The following is a 12571-nucleotide window of genomic DNA, read 5'->3' on the forward strand; positions in this document are numbered from 1 at the left end:
AATTTGTCAATGGTTTTCTTCACTTGCAGCAATGTGGCATAAATGCCAATGACGTAAAGAAGTTGGAAGAAGCTGGATTCCATACTGTGGAGGCTGTTGCCTATGCACCAAAGAAAGAGCTAATAAATATTAAGGGGATTAGTGAAGCCAAAGCTGATAAAATTCTGGTAAGTACTGTTTATGTGACCTAGGGAGGCATTGGAGGGAGTAGTACAAAAGGGTACACAGTGAAAGGTGGCAGTCCTTCCATCCTCGTTGTGTCATCCTGTTCCTCTTTCCAAGGGTGACTGTATAACCACTTAATTAGCTCTGTATGTATCTTGTTGACTAAAGTGGGATTTTCCTCTAAGGAATTGCAGTATCGTGGGTTATGACATAAATTGTGCCAAATTGACTACCAATTTGCACTCCCACCAGCATTGAGTGGTATATACCTTATCTTTCTAAGTGTTATGATCTCATGCCTTAGAAATATTCTTCAGATGGCAGCCACAAAAAACAGGTTCAAAGAATATTTATTGACATAGGGTGATATGTTCCTGATATAAGAAATGTTAACAAAACCTGTGTGTATGAATGTGCAAGTGCATGTGTACCCACACGCTTGATTTTTGTTTTTAAAAAATGTGTGTATAAAGGTATAGCACTTACACTGGGGGTATATCCTCTAAAATATTAATATTTTATCCCCTAAAATAATATTATAAATATTAATATAATATTTTAATATTAATATTTTAGAGGATGGTAAGAACGTGAGCAATATTTTTTGCCTCAATTTTCTGAAGTTTCTACATTTTCTATAATAATGTTTTACTTTTAAATAGAAAAGCTGTTTTTATTACTTGAATACTAAAGCCATATTAATTAGGCTGCCTGTATATAATCTGTTAATCAACTAATCACAGGCAAGATTTTTTAATAATGAAACGAGGATGTGATTTCAAATCATACACTTCGGGGTTTTTTATTGTTGTTTTAACCTTAGTAAATGACAGAAAAGTTATTTTACTGGCTTAACCAAAATGAGGTAGTAATTCAATTTCTGATATAGCAGTTTAATTTTGAAATCCCATCTCTCTCATGTATGTGATCATTAGGTCTTTATAACAACACTGAGAGAGATAGATAAAGCTAGTATTACCTGTATTAATTCTAGTAATCCCAACAGTTTTATGGAAATTTTCTCTGAAAAATAATCTTTAAAAACTGAAGGATCTTCCCAGGCCAATATGGCTCAGTTGGTTGGGTGTTGTTGCACAAAGCAAAAGACCACCAGTTCGGTTCCCTGTCGGGGCACACTCCTGGGTTGCAGGTCTGGTCCCCAGTTGGGGCGCATATGGGAAGCAAAGGATGGATGTTTCTTCTCACATCAGTGTTCCTCTCCCTCTCCTTCTCCCTCCTTTTTTCTCTCACTAAAAATAAATAAATAAAATCTTTATTTTAAAAAGGTGAAGAATCTTTCAAAAGAGTTTATCCTTTGTTATGGGTAGCATCACTACATGTAGTTCTGCTATGTAACTTAGTCAGATGGACAGTGTCTGAGATTTATGTGTACTTATTTAATATCTCACACATAAAACATATACACAAACCAGTAAATTCTGCTTTATTGAATATTATACAAAGAGTTTTGAATTTTCGGACTTCCAGCAAGATGGAGGCGTACGTGGACACACCGTACCTCCACACACAACCAAGATTAGAACAACAACAATTTAGAGGTAGAGTAACACCCAGAACTGACAGAGAATTTATCTGAATGGAAGTCCGACAGCCAAGAAGTTGAAGTAGACCCGTTCATCCAGACCAGTAGGAGGGGCAGAGAGGAGCAGCTGGGCGCAGGTCGAGGAGTGCAGAGAACAGGGAGAACTGGGTGCTTAAGGCAACCGGGAGCGAGTAAGGCATGTGGGGCGCACAAGATCGCAGCAGGTGGACCCTGAGTACGCAAACGGCAGCTGGTGGACCCAGTGAGGCGGTGATTGAGGCGGACCAGGGCAGAGCACAACCCAGGATCCCAGGGAAGGGACTGAGGTGCCAGGAGAACAGAGCTACCACCATTGTTCCCTCCCATCCCCACATACAACGTCACAATGTAACGACTGGGGTGCCCAGCCCCGGTGAACACCTAAGGAGTGACCAGACCAAAAAGAGAGAGAAAGAGATGTCTCAAACAGAAGAACAGATCAATCCCCTAGGACTCATCCTTTTGAGCGGCTAAGAGATAGCCAATCTATCAGATGCACAGTTCAAAACACTGGTGATCAGGAAGCTCACAGAATTGGTTGATTTTGGGCACAAATTACATGAAAAATGCAGGTTACCATAAAAGATGAAGGAAGATGCATGGAGAACCAATAGTGAAGGGAAGGAAACTGGGTCTCAAAACAATAGACTGGTCCAGAAGGAAGAAAAAAACAACCAAACAGGAAAGAATGGAGAAATAAGAATTCAAAAAAACGAGGAGAAGCTTAGGAACCTGTAGGACATCTTTAAACGTTCCAACATTGGAGCTATAGGGGTACCAGAAGGGGAAAAGGAAAAGCAACAGATTGAACACGTATTTGAACAAATAATAAAGGAGAACTTCCCCATTCTGGCAAAGGAAATAGACTTCAAGGAAATCCAGGAAGCTCAGAGAGCCCCAAAGAAGTTGGACCCAAGAAGAAACACACCAAGGCACATCATCATTACATTAGCCAAGGTGAAAATGAAGGAGAGAATCCTAGAAGCAGCAAGAGATAAGGGACAGTCACCTACAAAGGAATTCCCATCAGACTGTCAGCTGATTTCTCAAAAGAGACCTTACAGGCAAGAAGGGGCTGGAAAGAAGTATTCCAAATCATGAAAGACAAGGACCTATATCCCAGATTACTCTATCCAGCAAAGCTTTCATTTAGAATGGAAGGGCAGATAAAGTGCTTCTCAGATAAGGTCAAGTTAAAGGAGTTCATCATCACCAAGCCCTTATTTTATGAAAAGTTAAAGGGATTTATTTAGGAAAAGAAGATAAAGAAACAACATGTAGAGTAAAAGGACAGCAAACTCACAATTATTAACAACCATACCTAAAGCAAAACCAAAAGAAACTAAGCAAACAACTAGAACAGGAACAGAACAACAGAAATGGAGATCACATGGAGGGTTAGCAACAGGGGAGTGGGAGGAGGAGAGAGGGGGAAAAGGTACAGAGAATAAGGAGCATAGATTGTAGGTAGAAAATAGACAGGAGGAGGGTAAGAATTGTATGGGAAATGTAGAAGCTAAAGAACTTATAAGTATGACACATGGACATGATTAAAGGGGGGGATATGGGTGGGAGAGGGTGTACAGGGTGGAGGGGATTGAAGAGGGGAAAATGGGATAACTGTAATAGCATAATCAATAAAATATATTTTCAAAAAAAGTTTTGAATTTTCAGTCACTGGCAGGCTGTTAACTCCATTTTTTAAATACTACTCTATAATATTAGTTTAGTCAGGTCTCAAAATCATAAGTAATTCTTCATTTAAGCCCTTAGAGGAAAGATGTTATTTATTGGATTACTCAAGTAAATAAAGTTTGAGTAGTGACTATCGGAAGTAAGTTCTCAGTCCCTAATACCTCAAGGAAAGATTGTGATATTGGCTAAGCCAGTAGGTGTCCCTAAAGTCTATTTGTTCTTTCTTTTTTCACATCAGAATTTGTGACTGAACATATCCTGACAGGATCTTTACTTATGGTTTGTCAGACCTTAGTTTTAGAAATCAAATCAATGTTCTGCTTCTTTGGAAACCTACAAACCCATAATAAGTGAAATGAGTTGTGCAAAATAATATAGATGTGTCTTTTTACATTTTTGTCCTGTTGATTTCAGACATTTTATATGTGACTTTCTGGTGAGTAAAGATTGTGCTGTTTACTTTTAAAAGCTAAAGATTACTTCAGTACTATGGCTGTTCCTTCTCATTCCCAAAAATATTTGGAATTGAGACTCAGCAAGAATACCCATTGTCACAGTGGAGAAATAAAATGTCTCCAGATTTATTTTTCTGTCTGTCTGTCTGTCTGTTTGTTTTAAAGAGGTGCTAATTCTTTTTTTTTTTTTTTTTTTTAGATTTTATTTATTTTTAGAGAGGGAAGGGAGGGAGAAAGAGATAGAGAAGCATCAATCAATTTGAAAGAGAGAGAGAGAAACATCAATGTGTGGTTGCTGGGGGTCATGGCCTGCAACCCAGGCATGTACCCTGACTGGGAATCGAACCTGCGACACTTTGGTTTTCAGCCCGCGCTCAATCCACTGAGCTACGCCAGCCAGGGCCAGATATATTTATTTTTTATTAAATTTGGGGGGGCAACATTTGTTAGTAAGATTATATAGGTTTCAGGTGTACATTTCTATGGTGCATGATCTGGGACCTTGAGAATATTATGCTAAGCAAAATAGGTCAGTCAGAAAAAGCTAAGGACCCTATGATTTCACTCATAAAGTGGGATATAAAACTGAAACTCATAGACACAGACAGCAGAATGGTAGTTACCAGAGGGAAGGAGGGTAATAAAGGGTAAAAGGGACCAAATATGGTGATGGAAGATGAAAGGAAACTAAAGAAAAGAAGTCCATTCTCAGAATATAAATCAAAATCTATATAGTTGAGAGAGAAAGATATTGTGAATGAAGTAATTCATTCAGAAGGTGCCAGATTCTCCTGTGGCCTTTTCTACATTTTCAAATTTTAAAAAAATTGTTATTGGCTTTTGTTGAGCTTTTCTCCCTTGTTTGGAACACTATCACAGCACCAATACTTTCAGCATGGATATTTTTTGTAATATTTTCCTTTTACTTGCCATTTATGTCTTGTGTCCAAGGGTTTGGTTAGTTCTTGGCTATTGAAAACTTCCAAAGACTTCTACCTAGCACAGGTGAAAGCAAGTTCATTATGTTAAGTATAGGGATAAAAGTAAAGTTCTGCAAGATTAGACAGTTGCATGGCTTTTTACTTCAAATTTTACTTTGGTTATAATATTCTGTTCTTTTAAGAGCTCATAGACTAGAATATGTAGGGGTTAAAATAACAGGAAGGTAAAGCATCTCCTGTATTTTTCCAACATTTTCTTTTTAATATTTTTCATTTATTGATTGATTTTTAGTGAATAAAAAATTTGTTGTTCCATGTATTTATGCATTCATTGGTTGATTCTAGTATGTGCCCTGACCAGGGATCAAACCGGGCATATAGAAACAATGCTCTAACCCACTGAGCTACCCCGGCCAGGGCTGTTATTAAAATTTTTGAACTTGTCCTGGCTGGTGTGGCTCAGTGGATTGAGTGCCAGTCTGTGAACTGAAAGGTCACCCAGTCAGGGCACATGCCTGGATTGTGGGTCAGGTCCCCAGGTGGGGGCATGCAAGAGGCAACCAATGGATGTATCTCTCACACAATGATGTTTCTCTCTTTCTCTCTCCCTTCCTCTCTCTCTAAAAAATAAATAAATAAAGTCTTTCAAAATTTTTAGCTTACTGCAAAGCTGAAAGAATTATACAGGGCACACGCATGTACCTATCACCTAAACTATACCATTAGTATTTCAATATACTTGCTTTATCACCTATCTATTAATCTCTGTCTAGTAGTCAATCTTAGATTTTTTTATGCTTTTCAAAGAAAGTTGACGGTATTAGTACATTTCTCCCTAAATATTTTAGCCTATGTTAAATAGAGTACAATATTGGTTTTTAGCTTTTTCTCCCCTCTCTTTGGTATTTTTATTTTCTAATTTTCATTCATCTTTATTCATCCTGAAATTAGTAGAAGTTACAGGAAGAGAGATCACAGGAAAAAGAAGGGAAGAAATTCTCAAAGAAATAATATAAGAAAACTTAACAGAGTTAAAGGGAAGCAGAAATCTTACCTAGTAGGACTCATAGAGTGTCAAAGAATAACACCTAGACAGATCAGTGTGAAATTTCAGTGTACAACCATAAAGAAAAGATTCTGAAAGATCTGAGAGAAAAAAGTAAGTGCTCTCTAAAGGAACGCAATTAGAAAGTACATTTCCTATCAGAAAAGTGGATGGTAGAAGCAGGTACAGCAGTGCCTTTAAACCTCTGTGAGAAAATAATCTTAAACCTAGCATTCTATGTGTAGCAACATTTTTTTTTTTTAATTGTTTGAATACAGTTGTCTCCGTTTACCCACCACCACTTTCCCCCTTTGGCTTTATCCATGGGTTTAGGTTCCACTTATAGGCAAGCTCATACGGTATTTGTCTTTCACAGCCTGGCTTACTTCACTTAGCATAATGCTCTCCAGTTTCATCCTTATTAATCAACTATTAGGGCAGAATAAAACGTTTTCAGAAACATTTTTCTCTTACATACTTTTTCTTAGGAAGTTACTTGAGGATACACTTCACCAAAATGAAGATAGAAAAACATTGTATCAGCATTAGAGTGGCTCCAACTCAAGTACTCAGTGAAGGAAGGACCAGGATAGTCGCTAGCCTAGAGAGCAGACCGTCCAGTTTGGAGAAGGAAAGATCTTTGGAGTAGGGAAGGAGGGCTCAGTAGAATACATAGTAAGATTAAGGGGTGGAAAATTTAAGAAATGGTAGTCAGAAAATGCTAGAGAAAAACATGGTTCAGATACAAAAGCAAGGTAAAATGGAACATGGTTTTTAAAAAGGTAAAATATAAAAAAGAATTTACTAGAATTTGACAGTAGAAACCTTTGAGAGACATAGTATTAACATTGGAATTTTAGTGAAAGAATTGTGTGTCTGTCACGCCATTGGTTCTGCAATGAATTATATTTACAAAGCTATAATATAAACATTGTAATGAATTTTCAAGTGAAATTTTAAGAATATAGAGAAGTTTAGAGGAAGCTCTTAGATCTATTCACATTTCTTTTTCTTTTTCTTTTTTTCTTTTTTGGTAATCACACTCAGACTGTTTTTTACTGAATTTGGACTCAAGCTCTACTGATCTTTCAGTTCCTTAACTTGGATTCTTTTCCTATTTGAGTGATTTTGATAATTTAAGTCTTTTTAGAAATTTGCCTATTTCATCTAAATTTTCTCACATATTTGTTAGCATAGTTTTATTTTTGTAAGGTTGGTAGTGATAGCCCCTCTTTCATTCCTGATTTTAGGTTTTTTTGGTGAGTGGTGGGAGAGGTCTAGCTAAAGGTTTATTAATTTTTATTGATCCTGAAGAATCAACTTTTGGTTTTGTTAATTATTCTCTCTTTCCTCTATCTTTTTTTTTTTAATTGGAGAGAGAAAGAGAACAATAGAGAGAGAAACATCGATATGTTCACTTGTTCATGCAGTCACTGGTTGACTCTTGCATGTACCCTGACAGGGAATTGAACCCACAATCGTGGTGGTGTCAGGAGGATGATCTAACCAACTGAGCAATCCAGACAGGGCTGTTCTCTCTCTTCTTAATTTATGCTCTAATCTTATTTCCTTCCTTCTGCTTGTTTAGTTTGCCTTCTTTTCCAGTATCTTAAGGTGGATGGTTAGGTTATTGATTTAAGATTTTTCTAATACAAGCATGTACAGCCATAAATTTCCCCTTCCGCACTGCTTTGCTGTATCCCATAAGTTTTGGTGTTGTGTCTTCATTTTTATTCATCTCCAAGTGTTTTCTAATTTCTCTTGTGATTTCATCTTTGACTCATTGGTCATTTAGGAGTGTAGTATTTAATTCCCAGATATTTATGAATGCATTTATTTTTAGTTTTGGAATCAATTGATAGACTGATCATTGAAGACTTATCAGTAACTGCAAAATAGAATATAAATGTCTCAGATAAAGTAAAACATAAAAGGTATGGCTCACCGAGATGGGGAAGTTTAAGTACATGAATGTATTACTTGAATTGGCAATTTAAACATTAATCTTCATTAGCTTATGCTTTAGTTGCCAGAGAGATAAAATAAATCTAGGGCTAGAACTACTAGTATTTTGATGACTTCTTAAAGAGAAATAATACTGGAAATTTGTTAGATGTTGTCTTTTCCTACCATATGCCTGGTTCTTATTTTGCTAAGCTTATTTTGTTGATTTGACATTTCTTGTTTTTCCTAGACGGAGGCAGCTAAATTAGTTCCAATGGGTTTCACCACTGCAACTGAGTTCCACCAAAGGCGATCAGAGATCATACAGATTACAACTGGCTCCAAAGAGCTCGACAAACTACTTCAAGGTATAATAATTTCTTATCCTATGTTGTGACCTGCAGCTAGCAAAGCATCCAGGTCATAGAACAAAACTAAAGCATTTGGATAGAATTTATGTGTTAGACATGATTAAGAGATAAAAGAAGTGTCCACATTGATGAAGTAAGGCTACTACAGGGTGGAACATGATTTGTAAAATACTATCGTTATCTGCCAGTTAAATAATTTAATCTCCATTTAATATTGCATTCAGAGAGTAAGCTCCCTCTGCCTAAAGAAATAATTTTACTGTTCTACCCTAATACAAGGTTGAAAATCTGATGACTGATTAAAACATTCCATGTATGAATACTACATTGTAGTATACATTAATCTTTAGGACTTCAAGGAAAGTTCCAGTTTTTGAACTTTTGAAAACATTGCTGTCCTAAGTAAAATTTGATTTTTGTTGCTTCCTCAAATATTTAATCATTCAAATGTTCTTTTTTTTTTTTTTTTTTTTAGGGTATAAAATAGCTTGGGTTCAGGAATCACACTTAAATTTGGGTGTTGTCTCTTTCCTGTATCTCTGTACCCTCTTCTTTCTAAGGAGGTCCAAGAACATTTCTAGGATTATTGTTTCTAAACATTTGTATGGTGATAAGAGGTGTTTGTTATTACTGTTTTAGGAGGAATCGAGACTGGATCCATCACAGAGATGTTTGGAGAATTCCGAACTGGGAAGACCCAGATCTGTCACACATTGGCTGTAACGTGCCAGGTGAGTTGTTGGGCCTCTAACTAATCAAATCAGCAAGAATGAGTTGATTTCCACTGCTTTCAAGCATTGTGGGGTGGGCATAAAAGGTACTTTCTCTCTCCTCAAGAATCCTATGTGCTAGTTAAAAGATAGATTCCTACTGCAAAATTCTTCCACATCATAGAAACTTTCAGATCATTGATTTCAAATATTTTCTTACCATCCACTAGGCCTCCTGTGGCTTTACCCCCCTTCACTAGTCTAAATTTTACGATTCATCATTAACGTCATTCCTTTACAGATACCCTCAGATTAACATCCCATACCTGAAGAGATGCCAGTCTCAATGAACCCTGTCTTCTCAGTGCCTGTTCCTCAAATAGCTGATCATATAGGAGAAAAATCATAGCATAAAGCTGATTGGCTTTACTTTAAAGATGACAATTAGGCTAACATTCAATAATGCTTGGCAGATCTACTGAATTTCTCCATTTGGGCATACTTTCTCCCACTCGGTAAGACATCTTTATCATTTCTTCTTCAACCTTCATGCTCTTCTTTAACACTACTGTCAGTCGGTGACCCTAACCTGTTTTTCATATCAAATCTATAAATTCACCTACATTTATACGCATCTTTTTTTTTTAATACCCACCTTTTCTTATCTTGGATTATAATGGAGAAAGTTCTTTTCCTCTGAAAGGCCCATCCAACCACTGTATCTGGTTACTATCTCCTGCCACCTTCTCAAGGACTTAGCTACATTAGGAAAAACTTTCCATTGGACCCTTTCAGTTTCAGTTTCTTCTTCCTTTATTTATGCTCCCATTCACAGACACGTTTGAAAACAGACACAGTGAGTTAATTAATTGCCTAAGATCATATGGTATTTAAGTACTAGTAGATACAAGAAATCAAACCAGACTTCTGAGCCAAAGCTCTTAAAACCTCCATAAGGGAAGAAACTAACTGGCTTGTTCTCTGCTTTATTGCTAGTGTCTAAGTCAGTGCTTGGCACTTAGTAAATACTCGACTGGATAGATATGATAGGATATCTTAAGGCATACCTAATATATGGTAAAATAAATGGTATAGGGGAAATAGATTAACTGTTTAAGGAAGAGAAAAGGATTACTTCACCCTAGAGTAATAATCATGGAATATTTATGTAGAAAAGAGATTGGACCAGATTCCTGAAGAATGCTAAATTTGAGCAGGTAAAAAAATTTTAAAAAACATTTAACTGCAGTGAATGGTATGAACAGAAAAGAAGTATAAGGGGCAGGGAGGCATAATGTATTGAGGAGAAAACAGTAAACTCGTTTACCTAGTTCAGTGGTTTTATTTGGATAAGTTGTAGTAGATAAACCTTAAAAGGATACACCAAGGTCATTTTAGAAAGTCTTGATTGCGGTTTAAGAAGCTTACACCTGATTCTATAAAGAATAGGAATTATTCAATGTTTTCAGCTAAAGAATAAGATGAGCTTTATATTCAGAAATTTTCTGGTAGCAACCTATTGAATGATTTGAAAGGAGAGGTGGGAGTTGAGGATATTTGGTATATGATTATTACAAGCACTAGCTGATAAGGACTAAACTAAAAAGTGTCACTGAAGGGATAGAGGTGATGTAAAGGGCAATGCTTAATCATTGGCGATAAATAAATACCCCTCCACTGAACACTGTATTGCTTTGGTAAACTAGGGTTTGGAAGAGACTGTTTTTAGTGGAAAGATGAATTCAAGTTCAAAGATGGTGGGTTTGAGATGGTGAGACAACCAAGTAAAAATTTCCAGCTTTATTTAGAGATGTAGAATTAAGTTCTATATAGAGAAATAACATTGGAATCTCTGAAAATTAAAGATCTATAAGAGAGAGAAGGATATAGGAGAGAAGGCCAAGAAACATTGTATTGTTTTGTAACTTCAAGCAGCATTTTGGGGAAACTTTTTCCCTCTTTGAATGGGATCCTAACATTCCCTGGCTTTTAAGGGTATGCTGTGAGTGGCTAGTCCACAGAGTACCTTACCCTGGTCCGTGCCCATGGTCCAGCTCTTTTGTTATAATCTTTTGGGGCTTTATTACACTGTTAGGTATTTGAAGAAAATGGCATTATTTTAATTTAGATAGATCATACTCACTTCACCCAAGGACACAACTTATCGATGGAATTCAAGAACAACTGTAATGAAATCTTCCTTACATAGAGTATCTTTCCATCCTAGTGTGAGTTCTTATCCTCTCAACAAAACAATAGTAGTTCTTGGAACTTACTTATAAATTTAAATATCAAATATAAATTATCTTTTTTTTCCTTTTTATTGAATTTATTCAGGTGACACTGCTTAATAAAATTATACAGGTTTCAGGTGCACAGTTTCACAACACATCATCTGTACACTGTATTGTTTACCATACCAAGTCTCCTGCCACACCGTTTATCTCCCCCTGTACCCTCCTCTACCTCCTAAACTTTCTTTTGTTTTTTCCCTTATAAAACAAGTTATGAGCTGTCCTTATCAAAAAATGTTGATTGTATTGATGTAATGCTGTGCTTTAGTTAAAGATGGTATGTGTTATAAAAAAATATGATTTTGTTAGGACCCTGTGTCTTGCATAGGGTTTACATTTAGTAAAACACATATGTATGGAAACTAATACAATGAGGCTGATTTTCTCAAGTCAGCCAAGAAAAGCTGCCTCCTTATTTTTCTCATGTTACAAATATGTCCTTTATCAGTCACTGCTTCTGTGTTGAAGTGGTGAATGCTGTTTCTTAAGATAGGAAAATATCTTTATGAATGAAAATTTATCTAACAGCAAGAGACCCAACTCAGGGGGAAAATTGGGACAACTGTAATTGAACAATAATAAAAAAATATTTTAAAAAGTGGCCCAACTTGATAGACTCTCACTTTTTTCATTCATCATTTTAATTGTGTTTCTTTTCTCACTTGCTCTACTGATCTTTTCATTGCAGACCAAAATGTCACCATATATTTTATGAGTCGGCCCAGTTATCAGGGAGACCTAAGCCATTGTTGGCTCCACTTATAAATAATTCCACAGAGGAAAAAGTTACAGGGATAGGAAAACTTTATTGAGGGAGAATCATTTAGAAGAACGGTAGTAGTAAGCTATGGAAACTAGCTTATCTCCTGAGCACCATTAGAAAATTGTTAACTAACGGGAAATAGTACTGTTTAAATTATCACCCTCATCTGGGTCATTTGACATGATATGTGACCCATTTAAATAGAAATGTTTTCCTCATATTTTGACAGGGATTTATATGGAGTAAATATTTAGAGTACAATACACAATACCACAATACTTACAGTTACCAGGGCAACTCAGCATGTTACTGATGCTCTTAAGTTGTGCAAACAGATTTCTATCCTGGGATTTTTTATTTATTTACTTACTTATTTGCCTTTAGAGAGAGGGGAAGGAAGGGAGAAAGAGTTGGGGGTTGCCTCTCACATGCCCCCAACCCATAACCTATTCCTGCAGTCCAGGCATGTGCCCTGACTGGGAATCAAACTGGCAACCTTTTGCTTTGCGGGCCAGCACTCAATCCACTGAGCCACACCAGCCAAGGCTATCCTAGGAATGTTTATTTAGTCATTGAATAATGCCTGTCAACAATAAACTGAAGCAA

The 12571-nt window shown here is 36.5% G+C and overlaps 1 protein-coding gene across 1 annotated transcript in view; it reads left to right on the plus strand.

Moving 5' to 3' along the window:
- The window catches only part of RAD51 (RAD51 recombinase), a 31985-nt gene that overhangs the window by 6008 nt on the left and 13406 nt on the right, over window positions 1-12571 (plus strand). The window contains exons 3-5 of the mRNA XM_045822691.1: window positions 30-167; window positions 8078-8195; window positions 8838-8929. Coding sequence (XP_045678647.1) covers window positions 30-167; window positions 8078-8195; window positions 8838-8929 — 348 coding nt within the window. The remainder of the gene's footprint in view (window positions 1-29; window positions 168-8077; window positions 8196-8837; window positions 8930-12571) is intronic.

This window comes from Phyllostomus hastatus, unplaced genomic scaffold, assembly GCF_019186645.2.
Source record: "Phyllostomus hastatus isolate PE091 unplaced genomic scaffold, TTU_PhHast_1.1 phas_scaffold_501, whole genome shotgun sequence".
In the NCBI taxonomy this organism is placed as follows: domain Eukaryota; kingdom Metazoa; phylum Chordata; class Mammalia; order Chiroptera; family Phyllostomidae; genus Phyllostomus; species Phyllostomus hastatus.